Genomic DNA, 25,000 nt, shown 5'->3' with positions numbered 1-25,000 from the left:
AAACACGGCACATCAATATCCAGCTGTCAAAATACCGAAAAAAAAAAAAAACATTTTGTAGAATATTGGCAAGATCGGTTTATTTGATCTACTGTCAATATCTAATCAATCTTTCCTCACCTGTCTGGGGTCTGCACTAGCATGGATACAAAGCAGCCCTGTGTCTTCATAGCTGTGGTGGTAAGCCGTTGCGTTGTACATCCAGTGGTGCCTAGAACACATGATGAAAATGATCTAGGGAGGATGAGGTTCATGCAAGTGTCACTTTCACAAACAAACAGTACACCTACATCGTGTCCATGTTGCCAGTGATATTTATCCTTCCTGGTGATAGTACAGACCGTATAAAGCAAAGTGGACAGGGGTGTTAAAACCCTTTGTTGTGGCCCCTATCAGAAGTGAATCGAAATCCATAAAGGCATCAGGATAGCCCTCCATGCAATCTCTAATAGTCTCCAGCATACCTGTTAAGGACATTGAGATAGAGCCTGGTAAACATTCCCTTTCCGGGTCCACCTGCTGAAAATGAACCTCCCCCTCCCATCATCATATTCAGCACTGCAAAGGGAATGAAGTCATCTTCCTGAAAATCAATTCACAAAAATACAAATGGGTGATCAATTTCAACTAAACAGGTCAAAAATCATGCAATCATTTTTGTTTTTAACTGGATTCCAAATTATTTAGCCCATATGTTGAATTCTAAACTAACCAGGAATGAACAGCTTTCCAATCCAATCATGATGTGAGTCAGCTCTGGCATTGGAGTGGGTCCAAGACTGACATCAGACATGTCCTTCTCACTCTGGAGAAACAATAGAGCACACAACTTAGAACCAATCAAAATGACTGTAAAACAGAAACAAAAAACAAAGGGTGTTTCACAGTGTCTTACCTTGACGATGCCCCCTGTGTATTGTGCCACAGAGAGGTCCACATTTCCAGTCTTCCCTGCCCCCCACACCGGCTTCACTCCCAGCAGGTACTTCCTAGCACACTCTACCAGTTGGTCATGCTCTATACCCACTCCAGCCAGTACCATGCGCTCAGGGCTGTAGTAGTTGCGCAGGTAGCCGTGCAGCACGACCTGGTCAATCTTGTCAATGTTCTCTAGGGGGCTGAAGCGGGGCAGGCCCACTGTGTTTCCCCGATACGCAGCCTAGGAGGGAGAGGGGATAAGTGGAGTTTAATGTTATGAAATGACATGCTTCAGATCCTCTCAGCCAATCATAATACCCGATTCACAGTCAAAGAATGACTTACCGCATGGATCATCTCAGTGAGGAGAGGCTCAGGATCAGGTCTCATGTTCAGATCTTCCAGCTCAAACCTCACTGCCATCCGTGTCATCTCAATTTCATCATCTGAAAGATAAAGGAACAGAATCAGATCTTGGATAAAGGCAATTTCACTGCCACTGTTAATAATAAACATTACAGTGTATCATCACATACTGTTCGCTCCATTCCATACATGATCAATACAATGCATTCTGGATTCCTGCTATTTCTTTACTTTTATAAGACTCTAAACTATCAGAACAATCCCAGATGAAAACATGAAACCTACAGTGTGACAGTAATTCCTATCAGGAAGAAATATTTTGTTAGCTCTGTGCTTTACATGTGTTTTCCCAGTTCCCTTTAAAAAATTATCCATTAACAGTCACAACCTTTTCTCTTTATTAAATCAAATGGTGTCTACCTGTTAGCCTTGGCTGCAGCACTACATCAGACAACAGGTTGACCACAGTCTCCAAACCTTTCACCTCCGCTGACACAGCATACATTGTGGTGTCTCTGTGAATAAAGGCAGCAAGATTTTCACTTCAGTTCAGCACAACTTGGACAGTCTTTTGCAGGATTCTGTATTGCAGTACCTGGAAGTCTGGCAGTCGCAGATCCCTCCATGTTTCTCCAGAGTTAAGAGGATTTCATCCTTGCTTCCATATTGGGCGGTAGACTGAAAAATGGAAGGATAGGATAGGATAAACTCAACAGGATACGTTCAATTGATCGCAACAACGGTGGGAGTGAATAAATGGGCTATACAAATCACAAACATAAAGAAGAATTACAACTGTAACACGACTTACCGAAAAAGCCAGTTTCTCAAGAAAATGTGAAATGCCGCTGGGATATTTTGTCTCATGTCTGGATCCTGAATTGACTAAAACTAAAAGAAAATAAATGCTTTTTACAATGGCAAACAATGTAAAACTGTTTCAGGCAAAGTTTTCAACTTGAAGGTAGGCTAGTTTTCCTTTCTTAGATGTTTTACTTCAGCTTTCAGCTAAGACCCTTACACCCCCATCATCATCTGCCCAGTCACTGATATTAAACCTGTTGTTCCAGGTTCCCAGGGGAAACATTATCTGTAACACACCATGAAAGAGTCAACAAGCTTTGCTAAAGCTGGAACTTTCACTAATTGCAAGCCTTAAAATATAAAAATTAAATACTCACTCATAATAAATTAATATTTAATAGATCATAGTTAAATATTAAAGAGTGTAAAATAAGTAATTACAGCATGCAACAACAAAAAAATAATTATTTATCAGAACAACTAAAACTTCCCCCACCAAGTGTACCCTCAAGCAGCTGATAAGCATGTTCTTCCTGGTAACGTCTCTGTAAATCAGGACTTACTTCCTACTGTACAGAACTGGCCAAACTTATTCTGGGAAGCCACTCTGAGCCCATTTTCCAGAGTGGTTATTTTAGTTTCGTACTTCTCCTGCCCATCTACAGTTGCAAAAACTGGCTTGGGCGTGCCTGGAAGAGCAGTGGAGAGCGAGATATTGGGGTATCCGGTGCCACTGCTATAACGCCTGTACGCTGCAAGGCCAAACCTGAAAGATAAATCAATAATCATATCCAAGACACTGAGGTCAAGATGCCAGGTAGAGAGGCAGACCAAAGGCTGCCAATATGTTACTTCTCTGGGGAAGCAACTAGGTAGCAAATGATACCTGACAGTAAAAGAAGTACCTTCAGGTAACATTTACTTTTTTCCTGCAAAACAAAATGAAACTTTAGCCAGAGAGGCAGGTCACTAGATGGCATTGGTTATTTCTATAAAGACACTGTGGCTGATTGTTACATTTATCTATGGTGGAAAACTAGAACTGAAAGTGAAAGCCCATGAACCGCTCTAAATGACTACAATAAAAAGGTAACGCCAGTCATTATAATTATAGATATAGACAGATAGATAGATGAATGAATGAGAGAGGGAGGGATGCTGTTTGAGACATGAAGAGCGATGTGTTTTAAATGTTACAGAGAGCACTTTGACATAGTGTATCCACTTAAAAGAGCAAATAAAGATCTCGAAAAAGTGCGTGTCAACACATTGCTTTCCTATCATTGCTTAGAACTACAGCATAGCGATTGCCTTTAACAAATCTGATTATGTAAAATACACAACGAGGGAAAACTAAATACTATACTGAATCGATGTGAGCATGATAAGACTGACATTTCTAAGAATTAGATACATGTGTAACTAATTTGACCAAAGTCACTTGTGGTTTTCCGTTCTACAAACTAAGACATCGGCCACAAAAGCCACACTGCCCGGTGTGTTGCCTTTCTAGTACGTATTTTGGTCGACACATATATTTTTAAGTAATACCATTACCTTTGCAGTCTGCTCAAACTTCTAATTTTAGCCATGTGTGCCACCATCTTGGAATGCCCCTGACCTTTTAATCCACTTCTGTTTCCGGGGCCGGTTCTATACGTGACTTCCTGTGTTTGGGTTGCTTAGCAGCACACATGTTCCACACATAAGATTGTTTTTTTTTTTTTTTATGTATTTTTTATTGTTTTAGACTGGGTGTATAGAAAAAACAATGCATATTTAGAATTACTCCTGTATTCCAAACATCGTTTACTACAGAAACGTTTCACCTGGCGTGGCTGCTCGTGTGACAGGGATAAAAAAACTTCGACAAAAATGTTCGACACCCTTGACAAATTAAAATCATGTTTAAGTTCAGGGTTTGGTTAAACTAATAACAGGTACTGAGTTGATAATATAACGTTGTGCAATGCCGTTTCCCGAGTTTACCCCGTAAATCAAGACAGACAAGTTGACACAAAACAGGAATCAAGACCTACCCATTGCACCTGTTCGTGATAAAAATGCATCCTTGCACAGAAATTAAGGATTTGCAATTAAGTCGGTGGTATTAATTGATATGACCAGCCTTCAATTCTCGGAAAGAAATATAGAAAGTATTACAACGATAGAAAAAGTGAAAATAAATATATATGAAAATGTCAGTAAATACCCTCACGGATATTGGACGTGAGAAAAACAGCTACCCAAATCTGAGACCAAGACCTAGAAAGCAACACCGTGTTTGTGAAACCATTACACCGCGTACGTGTCATGGCATATTCTACCCGTCCGTGCTGGTGGGAACTGGAAGTCCCGGAGAGTCGGAGTCTAACTCCTTTTCGGGAACTGAAGAGAATGATGGGTGAGCTGAGTAAATTTACAATGAACACCATGCATTGTATTGTATTCTAAAATCAGTTTTTGCAGTATTTGTTGAATAATAAAAAAAAAAAAAAAAACCATCAATTGTACCCCAGGCATTTGCCTGTAACTACAGTACGTTTTTCAAGTTGACATGCACAACGAAAACTACAACGCTTTTTTAAATTTAATTTTTATGAAAACACCCTTGATTCCATGATTTCTGGCTGCACACCGTTAGGTCCTCCTCCATCAGCGACTCCGATCCTGAGGAGGGTTTGAATGAGTTGCAGAAGCAAATGCTGGAGGAGCACAGGAAAGCCCTGGCCTCCGTCAACAGGCAGTGTGTGCTGCTGGAGAGAGACCGTAGGTAGGGAAAAAAAGCAGAGAACACAACTATTTGCGTGATGGGGTAAAGTACATACGTGGACAATCCCAGGTTCTTGTTACACAATAAGTGGCTTTGCATGGTGTAAGAAATACTACATTTGCCCTTGAATTAGTTCATTCAACTAATGCTTCACACCCATGCTTAGTTATAAGGAGTCTTGCTTTGCTCCTTATAAAACTCCCAGTTTATCTGGACTCAGATTTCAAGTAACACGAGGCCTTACAAATAAGGCATCCTCCTTGCTAATATGGTTTTACCCTTATGAACTCAGTGACCTCAAACCAGTACATTGCCCACTCAAGTCACATGGTAACAGTTCTTGTTTCCCTAGGAAGCGCATCTCGGTCAGCTGCAGGGAGCTCCAGGAACTCCTCCCCAAGTTCCCGGGTGGGAGGACTGACATGGTGACTGTCCTGGAGAGGACCACAAAGTACCTAGAGCTGGTCAAGGAGCTTGTGCCAGCTGAGCAGCACAGTGCTGTATGTAAGGAGATGGGACCGACTTACTTGTGCCAGTCTAGCGTTAATTGTGTCTTTTTGTTTTATGGTACCATTACATTTCCCATTTCCGTATACCATTCAGACAGGCTATAAAAACAGATCAAACAGTGCCGTTGGAAAAGTAATTTTCTATTTTTCTTTTAGATCTTGTTTCCTCCGGAGGACCTGTACTGCAAGTGGCAGAAAGAGCGTCGGATTATGAAGGAAAAACGAAGAAAGAAGATTTGTGATGAGATCCGCAAAGCGCGTGCCCTGCACCAGAGAGCATGCGCTGCTGGGTCAGTATTGCAGCATTCTTTAGCTATTCATCCTATGTGCACAGTGTGAAAAATGCGCGGAATGACGTTAATAACCATTGCTGAGGATAGTAATGCTGTTAAGCCAGTTTGAGTTATATTTTGAACTGGATCACTGGTTAGTTTTAGAGAGCTGTATACTAATCTTGTCTGCTCGAGGTTAAATTACAATTATTAAACTACAATGTCAATCATAATTGTCAAATTGTATTTAACTCCGATCAGTTGCTTCTCTAAGAGGTAATGCATTGTAAAGTAACAGTTGTTGTGAATATTTAGCAAGCGGAAGAAGCCAGTGAAGAGTCCTGCTTCAGCTGCAAAGCAGAGCAGTGTTAAGAAGAGCATGAATGGCAGTGCAGACTCTCTGACTATTTCAGGTAAGCTGTCTCAGGTATTTGTCACATTTTCTGAATGGATGATGCCTTGTACCACTCTCTTTCTTCCTATTTGCAGGTGATGGCAGAGGGCAGTTAGCTGTTAGTACCCAGCCAAGCTCTTTCCCACTGGATCTCTCTGTGAAGACTTTTGATGACAACCCACCTGCTTCCCCGGTGCCCATGTTCCCCCTGTCCTTGTATGACCTGGAAAGCCCTGTCTGGCCAGACAGCACTCCAACACATGAACCTCTCGATGACCTGTTCATGACACCCGTGTGCACTGGCAGGTACCCCAGCTTGTAGCAGACCCCTCCAGTAATACATGGTCACTGACGCATTGAATAAATAAAACAACATTTAAACAGCTCTGAGAATGGGCTTATTAGCTATGTGTGCAGACTTGCAAATTTTATGTCAGTTTATGGTTTCTTATATGCATGTTTTATTTTTATGTAAGCTTTTTAGTCTTAAGTCATAGCTTGTGTAGGACCTTCCAAATGGTGTGGAGATGTAACCCGACTTCTCAATTCCCTGCAGAAGTGAAATAGAATCTACTGTGGAAAGGCATCTCGGCGCTCCGACCACTGCAGTCAAGCAGCCAGTAATAGGTAGGTAATGTGACCGCAGTTAGACAAACTGTTCTGTACATTGTGTACAAGAGCTGTCACTCACCTAACAGGTTATTTGTTCTGCAAATTAGTCTGTAAGTTGTGTTGGCACAAGATGCATCTTTGTTTTGGTCCTGATGGGCATGACGGCAGACATGGCAGAGAGTAGGTGCTTGGTTGGCAGGTGGTTCTGTATCCAAGACTGCAGTAATTGCTGATTTCACAAGGTACAGTCACAAAAGTGACGACTCGGTGAGCCATTTTTGGAGAGTTGACTCCACAGATTTTACCCTTCCCTCCTGAATTGGAAGGAGCAATTATTATTATATACTGGTATGTGGTTTTTCTTTACCCCCAATACATACACGGCATGCATAATTGACCTCCTGTAATCTTGATTGTTGGTGTGTTCAGATTTGTTTGTTCCTAAGCTTTCTATGATCGGTAGTACAACATGTTTTCTGTGGCAGATTGGGATCCACTGGGATTTTGGAATGAGGAGGAGGAGCAGCAGTTTATTTGTGTCCCTCAGCAGCCAATGACTGCCCTTGCAGTGGAGAGAGGCGGTCCCTCAGCCACGCGTATTGGCCCTCTCAACAAGATGTCAGCTCCAGGGCCACTGCAGAGTCACACAGAGCAATGGAAAGAAAAAACCTGTGAATGTTGGGAGGCAGCTCTATCCCATTGAATATGGAAGCCAGCAGGAGAACAGTGTGCCCATTGAGGACCTGTTCCTCTTCAAGCTTTAAATGCACTTGCTATTAAGAAATGAAACCGTTTGTCAAAGACTGTAATGGTGTCTGCTTTATTATTTTTTTTTTGTTTGTTTTTTTTAAATGGTGTTTCAGTTATTATGCCATGTGGATGTTTTTGAATGAAGGCACATTAACCATTAAATCTTCTGAGCTCTATTAAATCTGTCAAGTACATCATTTCTTCTCCATCAGGTGCTGTTAATGGCTTGCTCAACCATGTATTTCCCACTTTGGCAAAAATGAGAAAATATATAAAGCAGACAATTGGAAAATCATGAATTGTGAAGCTTGTTTTTGTATTTTGTTTGATTTCTGTGTTTTATTAGAAAGAAAACAAATCCTCCCATATTCAACTACTAAACAAGAAAGTAATTTGGTACCAGAGGTACCCATGTAAAAAGTGCAGTGCAGAATCTGAACTCATGATCGGCTTTATAAAAGTTGATATATTGCATTCCTGTACTCTAATCTGTAACAAATTGCATAACTCCATGAAAATATATTACGCAGACATGACACACAAACACATGACAGACAACCAGTTGTTTCTTTAAGAGTAGTGACGTCAGAAAGGCTTTCTCTCCCCCCTGCTTCCCATAACACAATGCGGGCAGACCGTGAGCTACAGCGCAGGCTGGGGTGCTCGGCTGGGTGCAGAGCGGATTGTATTTTAATTAAAAAATAAACATTTTATAAACAAACCGGGGCTAAAATATGAAACACAAAATACCGGGACTGCGTTTGGTGTGCTTTAAACTAGGTTAAGTGATATATTTTGGACTTTACAACTGTGTCGTTTTAACATTAAATACCCAAAGAAGCGAAGCTTAGGTGACATCGACAATAATATATAATAGTGCTCGGGCTGGTAATAATCGAGAAGGCTCATTTTTTATATACAAAAAAGCACAAAATCGTCAGGAGTAAAGTAAATACAACTGTACGTTTAGCTCAACATTTTAAACTAAATTTAGAGAAACAAACCCGTAGTAATGTTCGTTGCTTAGTTTAATATAATTGTTTTAACGTTAAGTACCGTGCCAAAAATTCTCCTTTCTGTAGTTCATAAGTGTTTTTAGCGTTGGGATGCTTGGTAGAGCTTCTTTGGCAGGTTTTAACTCCTGAGGTCACTACTATAGTAAGATACGATACGGGTTAACTTTATTTTTTCGATTTTTTCTGTACAAGTCGGTCAGAGTTACAGTGGTTTTCATTGCAATACACACTGGATGTGGATTGCTGTGCTCTCTCTCTTTTTTTTTTAAAGATAATTCATTAATTTTGAGGGGTGTCTGGCACGACCTGAAACGAGACTGTATTATTGTTGACCGATTCTGAAGTCAGAGACGCTGAATAATTTATTGAGGAAAGATGAGCTCCACGGAACAGCCGGCTGACAGTGCCACCAGCACCGGGAGCACCAATACCAGCAATCCGAATGACGATGGCATGTCCTGGTGGTATAGGTGGCTGTGCAAGATTGCCGGAGTCCTAGGAGGAATCTGTGAGTACAGAGCCTGGTATTGTCACGCTTGTCGTATTATGTTGTAAACATCGTATGAACTGTTTGTTTTGTTTACTGAACAGTGGCTGATGCTCTTTCAGAAGAGCCTTTGGAAACATTGCCCTTGCTTGTTGAATATGTTTACAGTAAATACGACCCCTATATTTTCCAGTAACTGAACAGCGACCTGTTTAAAACAGTTATCGTGAAGTCAGCTGTGCACAGTCTGGTAGCTTGTCTTTGTCACTGCCAACATCAGTATAGTAAATACAGACGAACGAGTTATATAACTTAATCAAGACTCCTGCTGTTTGTTTAGTGGAACATGTGCTTGGCTGGATTGTCTGCTTGCCAGCTTTGATTAGTTGAAATGTAATAAAGGTCGTACTGTAGGCTATGTGCCGCACTTCTCAACACAGCTGCCTCCAGATTTATAATGTGGCACGATGGAGTCATCCTAGAGTGGCTTACAATACCTTAACTGATTAATTGATAAGAAGAAGAAGAACCATGAAACAGCTCGCCCTCTCATGGCTGGGGCAAGAAACTGTCTTGCAACAAATTAGATCATCCACCGCCAACATCAAATAATAAAAATCTAGCTGGGTTAACATCTCATGTAAATGTTTTTGCAAGAGTGTGTTTGTTCAGCTTGATTCCCGGTAGTAAAGCTGTAAACGAGTGTAATTATCCCCCCCATCCCCCACGTCAGTAGGAAATCTTTAAGAAATTAAAGTTAAATAGATTATAAATCATTGGTTACAGGCCAAGTCTTCCATGTGTTTAGATGAGCACTGCAGTTAGGTGATTGGTTGATTGAAATGTAACACTACCAGCTCTGTCAGATTTTATGAGCTTCATTCCCAGTGTCTCTGCTAACAGTATGTTCTTGTCCATATGAGAATTGTACCAAATGTCTCAATTTAAATTTAAGGGGCCACATATTTTTTAATGATGTTGAGCATGGCTAGAAAAGATTACACTATGTAACACAATTTTTGTTCCTGGGTAGTAAGTGTTATTTCCTATTCTTATGCCTCAGAAGTGTAGAAAATGGCTATTATTCCCCACAAACTTTGCTTTTGTGACCAGGACAGTGATATTTCAAAATATCAGTATTTCCAATGGGAAAACGAGCAAATGTGTGTCTTTTCGTTCACATAAAGTCAGAAAAAAACAACATATGAATCCAAATTAATATGTATTTATACTAAAGTAATACAAAAATGACTACAAAAGATTTTGAAGTGAGTAGTTTTTCGAGATTTACGATTATACTGTAAAAACCTGATCATCAGTGTTAGATAGAATTAAAATGCTGTGCTTTAGATCAGACTCATTGTATTGCCTAATAGTAAGAAAAGTCGTTTGAAAATCATGCTGATGACTGGTATAGAAAGGACAATCATTGGGGGGAATACGAGTGTGTCTCTCTGTGCATATAAACAGCACTGGTACCAATTTACAATCGTGCTATTGTCACGAAATGCAAATTGCAAAGTCACATGCATGCCCTGATCTTTTCTCTGTGTCTTGGTTGTGTTAACCGTGTCTGGGGAGAAAAAAAAAAAACAACTGTCTGGGTTCAGTCTGCCTGATACAATAGACACCAATCTGAAAAAGATGAAGAAGTTTGTTCTTTTCCCTCAGCCACCAAGTTACAGTATTTGCACCTAACTTAGCGAGTGCTCCATTATAGAGAAAAAGAGACTGCTTTGATTTGTCAACCAAGATTTGAAAGTTGTTTATGTAAATGTTCTCTCGACTAGTGATGCGGATGGGAAGGTTTGCAATGGAGTTATTGGTTTTAATGTTTCTTTCAGTTGTTGTGCCATTTAAAAAAAAAAAAAAAAAAAAAATCTTTGGGATCGATGCAGCTAGAGAAAGAGAGGATAGGTGCCAATAGTATTTTTGTTAATATTCAGCATACAGACTAGGACTGGGAAGGCTGCAGAGCTGCTCCTGTATGCATCAGAAAACCTCTCCTGCTGCTCCTTTCTGAGTGCTCTGAAATTGGCACAAAAGACTGGTGGTGGGGGATTTGCATAATCTACAAAGCAATATTTACTTTTCAAAATCAAATCGATAGAAAAAACGATGAATGATCAATTATCGTCTAAAAATGCTGATTAAATTGTTTTAACTCCCTAGTTAATAGTTAATTCTCCAACACACACTATTTTCTTTGACTGCTTTTTGCTTGCTGCATTATTTTTTTAAATAGTCATAGTATCAGTCTGTCCAGCAATAGAAGCGGGACTGAATTAGTCATTTTCCGATGTCCATTTTAATTACATGGCACATAACACCCGCCCCATCCCCCTGGATCTGTTTATACACACCTCTGTAGTCTAAAGGAAGAGAGAGGAACAAAACATCTGTCTTAGATGACAGTCTGCAACATAATTAGTACGATTTTCACCAGTTCATTTTCCAGTACAATAAATAAGACTCAACAAATTATCAATCATATCACGATAATTGTGTCATTCCAACCGTAGCATAATAGTTTAAACTTTTTTGTGTTTTACAATGAGTCACACCTGCAGTTAAGACAAACCGCAGAGCTCAGATTTTGATTGCTTTGTGATGGAAGTTTTATTTCTCCACTATTAGAACTTTAGATTACCTAGTGCAGTATTTATTTCCACAGATCACCCAATTTCAAACTGTTATCTGTTTCTATGCAGTTTTGTGGTTGTCAAGGACTAACACCCACAGTAGGCTTGGAACCTAATGCAGTATGTCTTTATTACCTTCTGTTTTGCTGTTCAGCATCGATACCATAAGCACTACAGGCTCCAAATTCTGTCTCAATATGCCCTGTTTCTAATCCTGGGGCTCCTTTTCTGAAGTATAACATCAACTACTTAAAACCGATGCAGCAATATTGTAATTAAGTGTCATTTGAGAGCTGCGACTAGATCAGATTCAGAACAGCTACTGCATATTTAACGGCTGCTTGTATAATTAAACAGGTGCTGTCAAATCAGAACACAGTCATTCATGAGGAATGGGTGACCCCACCCACACACACACATAAAGCACTTCCTAATTGTAAACTTTATTATAAAAAGAAAACTGTATATTTGTTATTTTAACTGGTTTCCTTCCCTTGCAGCTTGTGCAATTTCAGGAATCTGGAACTGCGTCACATTTAATCCATTAAACATAGCAGCTGGAGTATGGATGGTGTAAGTATTCTAATAACTAAATGCTTCCCTGATGTTCTCTGCTATCAAAATTTTAAGTAAAACTGGGCAGATTGATTAAGTCATGGTTTGTTTGTATTCGGTTTTTGTGTGTGGTACAGTAAGTTAAAGAGGAGGCATCTTTTCATACCAGATTTTAGGACCTGATCTTCAGTTCTAGTTGCCTTTCATAGGAATATGCCTAAAGCCAAATCTCCCATCAAAGAGAAACTTGATCCAAAATAGCTGATCACTAGATGGTGCTGTTTCACGTGAAGGCATTTACTAGACTAACCGGTGTCCTAGAACCGTAACTGACATAAATAAGTACATATATTGGTGTACATAATGAGGAACTTGGAGTACAGCGGTCTTAATTCAGAGCTAAATTCTCACTGAAGTTTAAATACATTAATAATTGTGTGTGTGTTTTCTTCTGTAGGTTAAATGCTTTTGTTCTGTTCTTGTGTGAGGTTCCGTTTTGCTGTCAGTTTATTGAGTTTGCAAATGCAGTGGCTGCTCGAGCTGACAAACTCCGTCCCTGGCAGAAAGCGTTCTTCTACTGTGGGTGAGTGCTTGTGATGTATGAGGTTGCGTTAGATTTAAAAAATAATAATTATTATTATTATTTTACTGGCCCTTGCTTTAAATCAATTCTTGATTTCCAATTCTCTCTGAAGCTATGCGACACAGTACACCTTTAGTTACCAAGACAAATATACAGGTCTGGGTTCAGTTTTGAGAAAGTTTCAAGATCACGTGTACCCAGTGAGCCCCTTCAGTAATCTCTGCTGTGAGTGATCTAGGGCTGCTGTAACTACAGGCTTTCTCACAGTGGGTTAGAACATATTTTAACCACATGTGATACCAAATTGCTAAGTGGGACAGCTGTCAAGCAGATAGTGTTCCTTTTAGGATTAGGCCTTTAGTTTAAATGCAACATTTATTCTTGCTGGAAGTGAAGTTGCAGCATAGTTCACTGTTCACTGCAGAAAAATAAGCTCCACAAAAGTAATTAAATGTAATATTCTTTTCTTCCCCAGGATGGCAATATTTCCAGTTTTTCTGAGCATCTCGATTACCACACTGTTTGGAAATGCTATTGCCTTTGCAACAGGGGTACTGTATGGACTGGCATCCCTAGGGAAAAAGTATGCCTTATATTTATATGCTTATGTTAAAATATACATTTAACCCAAACTTTATATTTAAAAAAAAATAATTAAAAATAAATGTTAGTGTAAACCACTTGCAGGAAACTGATTGGCAGCATCTATTTAAATGATAAACAGAACCATCAAGCAAAAAATAATAACTTAATATTTTGAAATTTGATTACTAAACCTTATTTCCCCTAAACAGTGTCGCTCGTTTAATAATAAACTCTGATCAATGCTTTAAACTTTTAAAGCTGTGGGATACGTCTGGCTAATTTAAGTAGAGCATTACAAATAGCCACCAGCTACTGTCCAGTACTTACATTATACTTACTTTAATACATTAGGTTATTGAATTTTGTTGAAATAAAAACAAAAAATATCTATCTTTCTGTTTTTACTGAACTAAGGCTGTAATGCATGCAACATCTCCTATCCTTGAGTATGCATGGTGAGTCTTGCCGTATTTGTTACAAGTTTTTTTACCAACAAAATAACTTTATGAAACTAACAAAGTTTCAAGTAATATGAAATAAAGGCTGACATTACTAAATATCATACATGCTTCTTGTGCTTGTCCCATTGGGAGTCGCTTTTACTTGCTCTACTGCAGTCTGGATCAGTGTATTACTGGCACTCGGAACACTCAAAAACAAAATCCAGATATAAGGATATGAAGTATAGAAAGTAAATAATGTTCTGACTTTCAGTGGCAATATTAATAAACATTTTCAAGGCTGTAGGTTCACCTTTACCTTCATACACTTAATCCTAAATTGTGCTACAAAACAAAAAAATGAAATCAGTTGGATGCAAGTTTTTCTAAACCATAATCCCAAACCTTTGTGTGTAGTCACAGATGGATTAATCTAGACAATTTCACAGCACCATGGTTCCCCACTGGATTGCATTAACCTCTTAGTTTTAGGGGTAAGTGGTTTATGAAATCCACAGTGATTCATTCCTAAGTGGTGTGTTACCCTGGTACAGGTTGATCAAATAATCCTCTAATCTTTTAAATGTGTTACCTCAGTGTCTCTTTTAAATAGAAGATATTAAAGGCATTGAGGTGCTGATGTTTGCCTCTGTGTCTTTCTGCCTGCAGGGGGGAGGGTGTGGGCTATGCACGCATGCAGCACCAAAAACCGGGTGACGAGGAGAAACTAACGGGAACTACAGACGGAGTAGCGCAATGACATCCCGCCCTGTCTCTAAACTGCCTGAACTCTAACCCTGTACTCGGAAAGAGGAACAGCTTCACTGTCTACGTTTACAATAGAATTCTGGGATTAAATGCAAAAATGTATTGCAGAGTTAGGGTTAGTTTTCTTTTTTGGGGGTCTCTTCTAGTTCTGTGTTTCAGTACACAGGGTCTCCCTAAAACACCATGTTTTACTGGCAGGTTTAGTTTGCAAGGATTTCAAATAAACATGGTTTTGTAATCTTTTTTTTAAAGATTTACAAACTGTCTTAATTTAAAGGCGTTTTACACCTCAGGGAAAGGTGCTCCCCATCTTACAGAAAGAATTATTGGAGAAAATGCAATAAAAAGGATTTGTATATTCTCATCAAGAAATCCTAACTTGTTCGCTGACGAGGTGCATACTGCAAATGACTGCAATATTTGGTGTAATTTAATAATGTCAATGATGCATCCAGATCTACGTAAATTAGTTACTATATGGGAATAAAGTATCCCTAAAAAGCAGTACCTGCCACAAAGAAACACTATATATTAGCAATTTATTCATAGCAGGACCCAAAAGTGGTTAAAGTAATGTTTACCAAGCTATAAAGTATATGCATCTTACACACTGCATGCTATAATAGATATTTAAAATCTCATTTTCAGCATTGACGGTTCTCCTCTGCAGCTGGGAGAGTATTGAAACAGACATATTGTTATATTGAAAGACCACTGTATGTTGTACTGAAAATGCAATACAGATAAAGAAAAAAAAATATTAAAAAAATTCACACAGTTTGGATCAGGATTCTGGGGTGCATTAGTGACATCTATGATTTAATTTCTAGCAGCATAATAAGTGTGCTTGAAATCCCTATTCTGAATATATAGATAACCTAACTGACTAAAGAATTGCATTAGGAGTGTCTTACCACAGTGTCCCACTGTAAACTATGATATTCCACAAGTTCTAAATTAGGACAAATAGGCTTTTAGTGACTGGAATTGAATTATCTAGACTAGATCTCTCTTTGCTGCATTATAATACCTCTGTGTACCTTTACACACTAAAGCTGTGAGATTTAATAAGGTAGATCATGCTACAGGTTTTCAGTAAAAACCCCAAAGGTTTTTTGTTTGTTTGTTTGTTTTGTTTGTTTGTTTTTATAAACTTTTTAGGTGAAACCCTTTTTACTGAACTTACCCCAAAAAAATAAATGAAAAAGGGACGATCCGTGCAGCTTCATTGCTAGAGGAAAGAACAGCTTTCTCTTCTTTTAAACCAGGAGTAATGTGTTTTCTTTTGCATTCCTGATTTGTTTAAGTAGCTTGCTCAGTAATTAATGCTTATTCTCTGTATGTTATGGTAGAAGAAGGTCGTTTTGTTTTATTTACCTTGGATGTTGTTGTTTTGTGCAGCACGGATGGTGCCCCTTTTACAGCAGTACAGAGATGCACAAGTCTGAAGATGAGATTGAATTTCATTGCTCTCAAGGTGTATTGCAGAGCTCAGTAAATGATTGGTCCTAGTCTCCAGATAAGATGGGAACACAAACAGCCAGCAGCCGGTCCCACCCCAATCACAGTACTAAAAGAGCCGTCCAGCATTTTTAAAAACCCCATGGAAGACATTCATTCAGCAGTAAGCATTGCAGATATTCTATTGTGATGTGCACTGTTGGGTAGACACAAATTGCATTGTTTCAAATCCTGATCATTTTATACTGCACTATCATCACAAAGACTTTGTTTGTGGGTGCCTAAATGTGCCTTTTTGAGGTGTGTTTTAATATTTGGCTTCTCAAATTTAGGGCCTGCCATATTAGACTTTGTTTTTGTCAACAGAGCAAGCACATTTTCTGAAGACTATTTCTCTGAATTATTATAGTCATGGATCAAAGACTGCTTTTCTGCTTGATCAATAATCAATAACAAATCATCTATATGTCATTCATGGTATGTGAAACATGTAAAGCAAAGCAAATCATGCCTTAGTAATGTAGACGGTAGCACTGATAAATGAATTATACCAGTTTAGCATTCAGCTCACAAACTCCTGTAAGAGAAGAGATGGGGCTCCACCAGCAATACAAAGCTACCAGCAATTCTCAACTCACTGAGCAGTGTGCAAATGAGTTCTATTCAGTGCTGCAGTGAGTATACTGTCTGTGCAATACACCACCGGGGTGACTGGAGATACAAACACTACCTTTATATCAATTAAAGATTACTCAGGTAAATATCTTTATCTGGGGACTTGGCCACCTTTTCATTCACACCTGTTTCTACTGTAAATGGTGCACACTATTCCAGTGCGATGGGGGTTCAGGGGGTCGTTTTGGTTTTTGTCTTTCCCTTGTTTGTGATCCTGAAAAGGAGTTTGTTTGCTTGTAGATTTTAAATTGTGTTTCCCCTGTATAGAGATAATAATGAATAAACTTAATTTAGCCTTTTTATGGAAACTGTGTGAAGCGTGTCTTTTTAAATGTGAAAAAGATTTGCACCTATTTGGCAAAATACTTTTATTGCATTATAAATGTCAAAAGATTTGCATTTTGTTGTCCTGTTGTTGATGAGCTAATCAATTTTTTTCCTTACAAGTACAAAGCAATGATAATACACTCCTAACCCAATCAGCAGTGCAGTGTGATTAATAATTGCAGCTTAACATGAAACTCGCATTGCCCCGTTTCCTTATGAGAAGGTCAGTTCCTAGTATCTCCTGCAAAACTATGTGTGTAAATGGGTTTGTTAATTCATAGGTAGATCTGTACCCTTCTTAAGTAAGTAACCACTTGATGCTGGGCTCCAGCATGTATTCCCAGTCTTTTGAGTAAAATAAGGCAGATGTAAAAACTTACAGCGAGGGGAAGGAATGATTTTTGGCAACACCACTTTCATTTAAAAAAAAAAACGAAATGGCACAAATATCTGTGTTTGCCAGAACAGTGTGGATTACAGTACTTCTATTAAGATCATGTGCCACAAGATTGTTCAGTTGTATTTGAGTTTAATATGAACTATGATTTCATAGTTTTTTCCATAGTTTTCCTTGCTGTGCAAGCCCAGATTGTTTACATTCACTAAAGGTATTTTCAGTTGCAGGTACAACTTGTCATTTGCAACTTAAATAATGGTTATGAATGTAAATGACACATTGAGCTGCATCAGCATTTTACATGAGACACAAACACACCATACAGCTGACAGTGTGTGTGTGTGTGTGTGTGTGTGTGTATATATATATGTATAAACATTGCTAAAAAGGTAACCTTTAATACATGAAACTGTATGGGGGTACCTTTTATTGTGAACGTAACAAAAGACATGACTGGCTCCTTGGCTGCCTGTAACTCATTTTTGTGACCTCTTTAAAAGTATGAGGGTGTAACAACAGCAGCTGGATAATATAAAAAAGTGCAACGCGATAGATGGAACCTACTGTCTGTTTACAAGTACCCAGCTCAGCAGTCATCCTCCTGTGTGACTTTTTTTTTTTAACCAATCCATTCTATAAGATTCTAGAACTAAAAGCAGAAAAGCTTCAGAAATGGCATATTGCATTTCTACTGTATAGCCTGAATACTGTGTGCAATCTAGTTTACTCGTGGAAGGCTCCTTATATCGCAGCGAGCACTCAGTTACAGTATGTTGTTTTAATTCGTCAGCATACCATTTTTTTTTTTATGTTCGTTTTGGGGGAATACCCGTATCAAAATCTGAATGTTCTTGTTCAAGTATTTAAATCTGAATACTGCTTCAGATTCACTGACTGAAAACAGATTCCGTTTCCCAGATCACTTAGCAGTCCCCTGTAAGTATCTGTGTTCCATCAGTAGATTCTTTCATGTTGTTACTCGTTGTTGCTGAATGTGGGCCCCTTTCTGAAGTAGTTCTCAATCTCCTCCAGTGATCTCCCCTTAGTTTCCGGCACACACACTGCTGTGAAGATGATATTCACCACGCACACCACTGCGAAGAACAGGAAGGGGACGAATAGGCCATAGGCATTCTGGGAAACAAACACAGCATGACACGCGCATTAGTGTGTTAATGGCATAGGAAGTGTATGTGTGTGTGTGTGTGTAATCCCAGTCCTGCAGGTGTGCTTTGAGATCACCAGACGCTTGATTACTTGGTCCGCTGTAGCTTGGTGAGCAGAAACAATGCCAGCTTTTGCCTCCTTTTGCCAGCCAATGCAATGCTCCCTGTGGTATCCCCAGCAATGATCGGTGACCTTGCACAGCGAAGAGGCACTTTGAATTACTGTGTTATTTTTCATTAATAAATCATGAATCATGTCACTTTTCAAACCGCAGATGGCGGCCTAAAAAACACATTAAAGGGACACTATACCATCTGCACTGTTAGAATACAGTATTTCATTCCTTACCTACTGTGTGTTTGGTATATAACTTGTACATTTCATACTAGGCTTACCATGTCCTTTGTCAACAATGCTAGCTGCTTCTGAAAAATATTTCTTAAAGCTGAAAGTGAGGTGCCTTTAAAAATATGACCACTAGGGGATGTGCAGCTGCTGTAATTTCTGCCCCCTCGGAAACAGTAGCAACTGTACTAGTGCGCATTTCTAAACCCACCTCAATATTTAAGAAAACTATTTCAGAAGCATTCACCATGGATACAAACTTACATTAGTTAGTAAGACTTCTAATTAATGATCTAAGTAGCACAGTAGGGATAAAAAAAACACATTATACAACATTTAACAGGTAAGAAATGAGGTAGTCTGAAAATGGGGATAGTATGAAGTATCTCATGAGGTTTAACGATTTTCACCATATGTTTAACTGTCAGTGTGTAGCTAGTGGACAGTGAGAGCGGCACTCACCACGACAATCATGAAGACCTCAGTCACGACGAAGGCTGTGATCCAGCTGACCGCTACACACAGACCAGAGGCCATCCCGCGAGCACCCAGGGGCAGAATCTCTGACATGAGCAACCAGGTAATGGGACCCCAGCCCATTGCATAGCCTGGAGGGAAGAGGGGGGGGTGGGGGGCAATTAACACACCACTCAAAATAAAATGGCTCCATTTTGACATTCTATTCTATTTCTAACTTCTGTATTTTTTATTTTACTGAGTTGGATTTTAGTGTGCTGTAGGAATAGCTATAGCATAAATCTATTGTTGAGCGAGTGATAACTATAAAGTATGCTAATAATGTGGAAGAAACAATGGGAGCTTCCATGCTTATTTATGATGCTTACAATCAGTCAGTAGTTTTTTTTCTCTTCTCATTTAACATGTATTTTGATGGCAATGGTATCTACCTCACGTCTTATTCAGTTCACAGACTAAATAAAAATCCTGTAGGGCTGGTATAGTTTGGTGTTACCATAATAGATGATGTTCAAATACAAGTCATTAGATGTGTGTACAGTTTCAGTGTGTTATATTCATTATAATGCATATTAACAGAATATCCCAATCATGAAGTATGCTAACAATGAATATCTCTAGTTTGTCTTTTCTGCTGTACTTTCTGCAATGGTAATGCTGTTAAATGTCGCTCTAAGCTTTTGCTCCTTGAAGAATTGCAGCTTTGAATGTGGGTTAAGATGAGCTGTGCTGGTCCAAATATAAGAAATCCTGAACTGTCTCGAAAGACGAGCTTTCTTTACCTCACTTCCCACTTCTCACCTTTGCAGTCTGGAAAGCTGCAGTGTATTGTGTATGCATTGTCAGCTGATCCTATTGAAAGGGATCACCAAATCAACCTTTGTTGTAGCTTTGAATGTGAAAATGGAAAGCCACTGTTGTTAATGTTGGTGTTTGATAGAGAATTTATTTTGAAAAGCTGGCAATGAACGTTTTAAAGCCCTAACTACTGTGTGACAAGGGCATTACAAAAAGTACCACACAGTACAATGGTATTATCCAGTCAATAAATAAAGCAACATGAATTCAGTGACAAACATTTCGATTACAAGTTAGTAAGATATTGAAAAATACTTCTAGTCACTAAATGTATTTAGCTTTTTCATTTTTTATTTCTACATTTAACACTATTGGGTGTTGTATAATTATGGATAAAGCATCTCTAAAACTTACCAAATATAATGACCATGGTGCTAATGAGAGGTATCCAGGTGAGCGAGCCCTGGCCCCCAGCCCTGAGCATGCTGTGCGGCTGTGAGAGGAGATCAGAGAGGAGCTGGGTAGTGTTGTGGTGGGGTTGGGAGTGGCCCTCACTGAAGTGAATGTACAGACTCATTGTAAGAGAAGAGAGAAACATCAGGAACCCTGAGTGAAGACAAAACCAACCAGAATGGGAATCGCAGTGATTACCATATTAATAACCACAGCCAATGAGCGCTAACAGAGACTTCACTAAAATATTAGGCATTGTCAACACTGCTCCCCTACTTCTTTTGCTACAGATTCATTTTTTGCATATTTTTAAGTATTTTTAATACAGATTTGCAGATTTTTCTTTCAAATACAACATATAGCGTTAAAACCACTATTTACTGTGTGCCACAGGTCAGCCTGACCTCTGTGGGTTTGTTGTAGATGAAGTTGTGCTTTATAAACTAATTAGTTAAAACTTAAAGACATTTCTACATCTTACATGTGTGTCACTGTAGCTTTAACTAAGGAATCTTCATATAAAGTGTAACCTCATAAACTTACCAGACAGGAAGAGCAGAATCTTCCTCCCTGCTTTATCCATGAAAGTGGCAGCGATAATTACAGCCACCAGCCGGACGAAAGCCACAATGACAGCATCGTAATCCCCGGGCTAGCAAGAGAGAAGTGACACTGAATACCATTACTACTGCTACAGCAACTGCTAATAATGACCTGCAAGATACAGCATGTGGCCATCTCGTAATGAACCTCTACTGATTGATTTCTGTACCTTTAAGTAACGTATATACAGTAATCCGTCGTGCATCCGCCCATCACATATCCACCCTGACTGTTATTGAACAGAGAGGAATAGTTCAGAGATTGTAGATCCCACCAAAGTTTTCAAACACTGTGTTGCATGAGCTCTGTGCGCAACCACTGTGCAAAAATCCTGTTCGCCTGTAACGTATCGTTACAATCTGTAATCCTGATCTTATTATTACTATCCAAAGATTGGATTCTGTAAAGTACAGGGCCGGCATAAAGTCGTTTGGGGTATACTTGAGTGCTGAAATTTGGTATTGAACAAGCCAAGGCAAACATAACAATGCAATAAAGAAACTGGCCATAGGAGGCACTGCTGTGCAAACCAGATGCTTAGTTATCTGTGAAACACAAAGTGTCAATACGAAATGATTGATATGGATCATCCCAAATGCATCCCTGGAATGGCAACCTTTGCAACAACAGTGATCATTTTTTTTCTCACCAGGATGACTTTGGTCATGTTGAAGATGGGCTCCAGGTAGACAAGGATAGGGGTGATTCCCGTCATCTGCTGTAAAAACCTCATGAGCACAGTGATCAGGACGGGCCTGTAGTAAAAGGGATTCCGCAGGTCTGTGCACGAGATCCTACCCTGCAGAGCACATTGGTGTTCAGATACACAACGAGGAACAGCCTCACGTGGCCCCTGTAAACCCTGTCGATTCTACCTGACCCTTATAAAACTAAAGCATAGAGGAATATGAAATGCATAGGAAAGCCTGGGAGAAGCATGATCAGTTCTATACTTACAGGACAAATGTATCATTTTATAATTTCTTAATTCCATCCTTAATTCCTGCTCTCGTTAGCCTCCTTCCCACACGCATTCGCACTTAGCTTGCAATTCTATTGATAATTTGTACCCAATGCAAGATGTGTAGGATATCACCACTTGACCAAAAAAAGGTTACAACCAGAACTAAACATAAATACTGTACTGTATATAAACTAAGCCCACCTGGTGAAATATTTAGTACACAAGAGCTCATGAAATAGTGATAGTGTGGCATCCAGTCTAAATTAAGGGCAGAGCCAGGTGCAGGCACATAGCAGGCATGTCAATGGTGGATGCCATTTGCAGAACAAATTAAATGTTGTCTTGTGAGGGATTGCCTATTTACACAAAAGTGTGTGATGTATATGACAGGTGTTCCAAGTTTTTGTCTGTAAAGTATGGGTATGTATTGCTCATCTCTCCCTGATCAAGTCTTGTTATATTAACCCTTGCTGTTTAGCTTCACACACGCACAGATCGTCTCTATACTCCTATTCCTACCTGTGCATTGATACTCTTGTCAATCTCCGCATACTCGCGCATGTAGTCAGCCTCGGCCCCTCGAAGCCAGGCCAGCGAGCGCTGTGCTTCCTCAGCCCTGCCCTTGGAGATGAGGAAGCGAGGCGAGTCCGGCATGAAGCACAACAGCACCAGCATGAGCAAAGTGGGAACCTCCCCCGCCACAGCCAGCCAGCGCCAGGGCAGCCCCAGCCCTGTCAGGACATACACACTGTCAGCACCAATACCAACCAAGAGGACCTCCACAAATGGGGTTCTATACAATGCTGGCATGTTTTAAATCGTGTGTGCCCAATTATTTTTCTCCAATTTAAAACGTCAATTATGTTCCCTCCCTGCAGTAATCCCCCAGGACCCCACGTGCTCTACAGCGGATGTCGGCGAGCTACTGACCCCTGGTGGACAAAGCCAGCCCTGTAAGTGTTTGCTGTACAGTGGTGAGCGGAAACAGTCCCTGCTGATTTTGTATTCCTCACCCACTGAACTGCCAGAGCCAATGCAACCTCGCTGTGGAAACATTACACATCTTTTAACAAAATGAAATGCATAAAGCCGTATTTATTCATGATTATGGGTGGTATAAAGTTGCTTGGGGTACATCCCCACGTGCTGTGACTTATTTAGTTGACGTAGAGTGCTGAATTGTAGCAACAGCACGGAACAATTCACGTGGATCACGAAATTGATCGCTGAGGTCTGTTAAGCCACAGCTTTCATAGAAATACCCCAAGCCATGGAAATGTTTACCAATCCAGTATTACTGAGTGAAAGCAGTAATGTATTAATATATTCACAGTACTGCGGTCAGATTAATAACTAAACAACATGTTCCAATGAACTCTTACCAAGCGCATACAGAGAGAGGGCCCCGAAGACAGCTGTGATCTGAGGGCAGGATCCCAACCATCCTCGCACTTCTGGTTTGGAAATTTCTGACACATACACCTGAAATGAATTTGAAAGGTTTTTGGAATGCTATTTGTAATAATCACATACATAGTAATACATAACACATAAAAAAACAGGTAGCCTTTGCTTTTATAAATCACTGTTGTATTAATATTTATTTGGTCTTAAACAGCAACCCATATAAAATCATGCACAATTCATTGAAAACAGATCACAAAAGGCATGCAGGATTGCAACTCTATTTTTAATTATTTGTTTTTGCAAACTTGTTTCCATGTTGTATGATGAGTTTTAATCAGTTGTCCTACTTTGGCGGTGCCATAACCATTCTAAAGTAAAGAAATGGCTGTGCCAATGTCAAAAGGTTTGATTGAACAGCGCTATAGGTCAGGAAGATAATGCCAATAAAACAGTGGTTATGCTTTGATTGAATCCATCCTTCAGTCAAGGAGACAAACACTAAAACGTTGCCTAGTTTTTTTTCTATAGTTGCACCTGTTTTAACAGAGGTGCTGTATTTTTTGATTGAATCTCCCGTATAGTGTTTGAGGTTAAGGAAATGTACAGGATTTATCCAGCTCACTGTGACTCACTGGTATTGAGGCTGATGTCATCCCTGCAGCTATTCCTGTGAGAATGCGACCAAGCAGCAGCATCCACACTCCCTGTGCACTGCCCATCACCGCATAGCCCGCCACAGAGGGTACAGCAGACATCATGATGCAGAGCTTCCTCCCCAGCCAGTCATTCAGGAACATCCCGCTGATCCCTCCAAACGCCACCCCCAGAGTGTACACTGACTGCACAGAGAGGTCATCGTCAGCTCAAACACCAGGCAAACCTGCGCACATCACCCGCAAGGGACTGTGTCCAACACAGCTGCTTAAAAACTACAATAGACTTATTTATCTGAGTCCTGTTAGTCTGAATGGACCATTAATCCAAACCATGCTACAGCATAAAAATGTATTTTATTATGATAGCATGCTTTGGATTATAGCCCAATTGTCTCTCCAGTCACTTTCATGGGGATTCCAAATCCTGATACCCTGCGATGAGATGACAGGGTACAGCTAACCCACTGTCACAAAGGCTCCCCTTCACAGCAATGCACAGCCTGACACTGAAAGAGTGTTTCAATAAATAAAGGCAGACTCAGAACAGTAGAAGAACAAAACTGTTGCTGTTTTATTAAAAGGTAACCACTTGTCACATCATACTGTTAGCTATAACTAGAGGACACACTAAGAGAACTGTCTCAATCACTAGTATAAAAACCTTGACTGTCTCAGATTTTATTCACTTGGAAGACTTTAATCTTCTCATACTCTCCACATGTCCTGTAGTTTTTATACATTACCAATGTATACATTAAAGCATAATCCATGTATACAGTAATAAAATAAAAATAGC

At 39.6% G+C, this 25,000-nt stretch overlaps 4 protein-coding genes across 5 annotated transcripts; 2 read left to right on the top strand and 2 right to left on the bottom strand.

Moving 5' to 3' along the window:
- Positions 1-90: 90 nt before the first annotated feature.
- pmpca (peptidase, mitochondrial processing subunit alpha) lies at positions 91-3,739 on the bottom strand. The gene is made up of 10 exons (XM_041242961.1): positions 3,646-3,739; positions 2,652-2,854; positions 2,096-2,175; positions 1,880-1,962; positions 1,705-1,799; positions 1,264-1,364; positions 896-1,159; positions 713-805; positions 465-583; positions 91-211 (listed from the first exon to the last, which is right to left on the bottom strand). The coding sequence occupies exons 1-10, from the start codon at positions 3,690-3,692 to the stop codon at positions 106-108; spliced, it is 1,191 nt and encodes a 396-aa protein (XP_041098895.1). The 5' UTR covers positions 3,693-3,739; the 3' UTR covers positions 91-105.
- Positions 3,740-5,497: 1,758 nt separating this feature from the next.
- LOC121309786 lies at positions 5,498-7,568 on the top strand. Its single transcript, XM_041242963.1, has 5 exons — positions 5,498-5,660; positions 5,958-6,055; positions 6,132-6,342; positions 6,593-6,663; positions 7,134-7,568. Exons 1-5 carry the CDS (start codon positions 5,581-5,583, stop codon positions 7,349-7,351), a joined length of 678 nt encoding a protein of 225 aa, XP_041098897.1. The 5' UTR covers positions 5,498-5,580; the 3' UTR covers positions 7,352-7,568.
- A 426-nt stretch (positions 7,569-7,994) lies between these two features.
- cacfd1 (calcium channel flower domain containing 1) lies at positions 7,995-16,918 on the top strand. 2 transcript variants are annotated; one of them, XM_041242960.1, is made up of 6 exons: positions 7,995-8,922; positions 12,044-12,116; positions 12,556-12,681; positions 13,157-13,264; positions 13,681-13,721; positions 14,376-14,458. In XM_041242960.1, exons 1-5 carry the CDS (start codon positions 8,790-8,792, stop codon positions 13,685-13,687), a joined length of 447 nt encoding a protein of 148 aa, XP_041098894.1. In that variant the 5' UTR covers positions 7,995-8,789; the 3' UTR covers positions 13,688-13,721; positions 14,376-14,458. The 2 variants fall into 2 exon arrangements, with proteins under 2 accessions (XP_041098894.1, XP_041098892.1); XM_041242958.1 differs by lacking the exon at positions 13,681-13,721 and having other exon boundaries at positions 7,997-8,922; positions 14,376-16,918.
- Positions 16,919-17,367: 449 nt separating this feature from the next.
- slc2a6 (solute carrier family 2 member 6) lies at positions 17,368-24,410 on the bottom strand (the record flags this gene model as incomplete). The annotated part of the gene is made up of 8 exons (XM_041242962.1): positions 17,368-18,468; positions 19,309-19,454; positions 20,536-20,727; positions 21,118-21,226; positions 21,827-21,976; positions 22,661-22,872; positions 23,524-23,623; positions 24,181-24,410. Coding segments are annotated over 8 exons (1,298 nt in total), but the record flags the coding sequence as incomplete, so codon positions are not given.
- Between the last annotated feature and the right edge of the window lie 590 nt (positions 24,411-25,000).

This window comes from Polyodon spathula, unplaced genomic scaffold (assembly GCF_017654505.1).
Source record: "Polyodon spathula isolate WHYD16114869_AA unplaced genomic scaffold, ASM1765450v1 scaffolds_1459, whole genome shotgun sequence".
Taxonomy (NCBI): domain Eukaryota; kingdom Metazoa; phylum Chordata; class Actinopteri; order Acipenseriformes; family Polyodontidae; genus Polyodon; species Polyodon spathula.
This window is presented reverse-complemented; position numbering and strand designations above follow the sequence as displayed.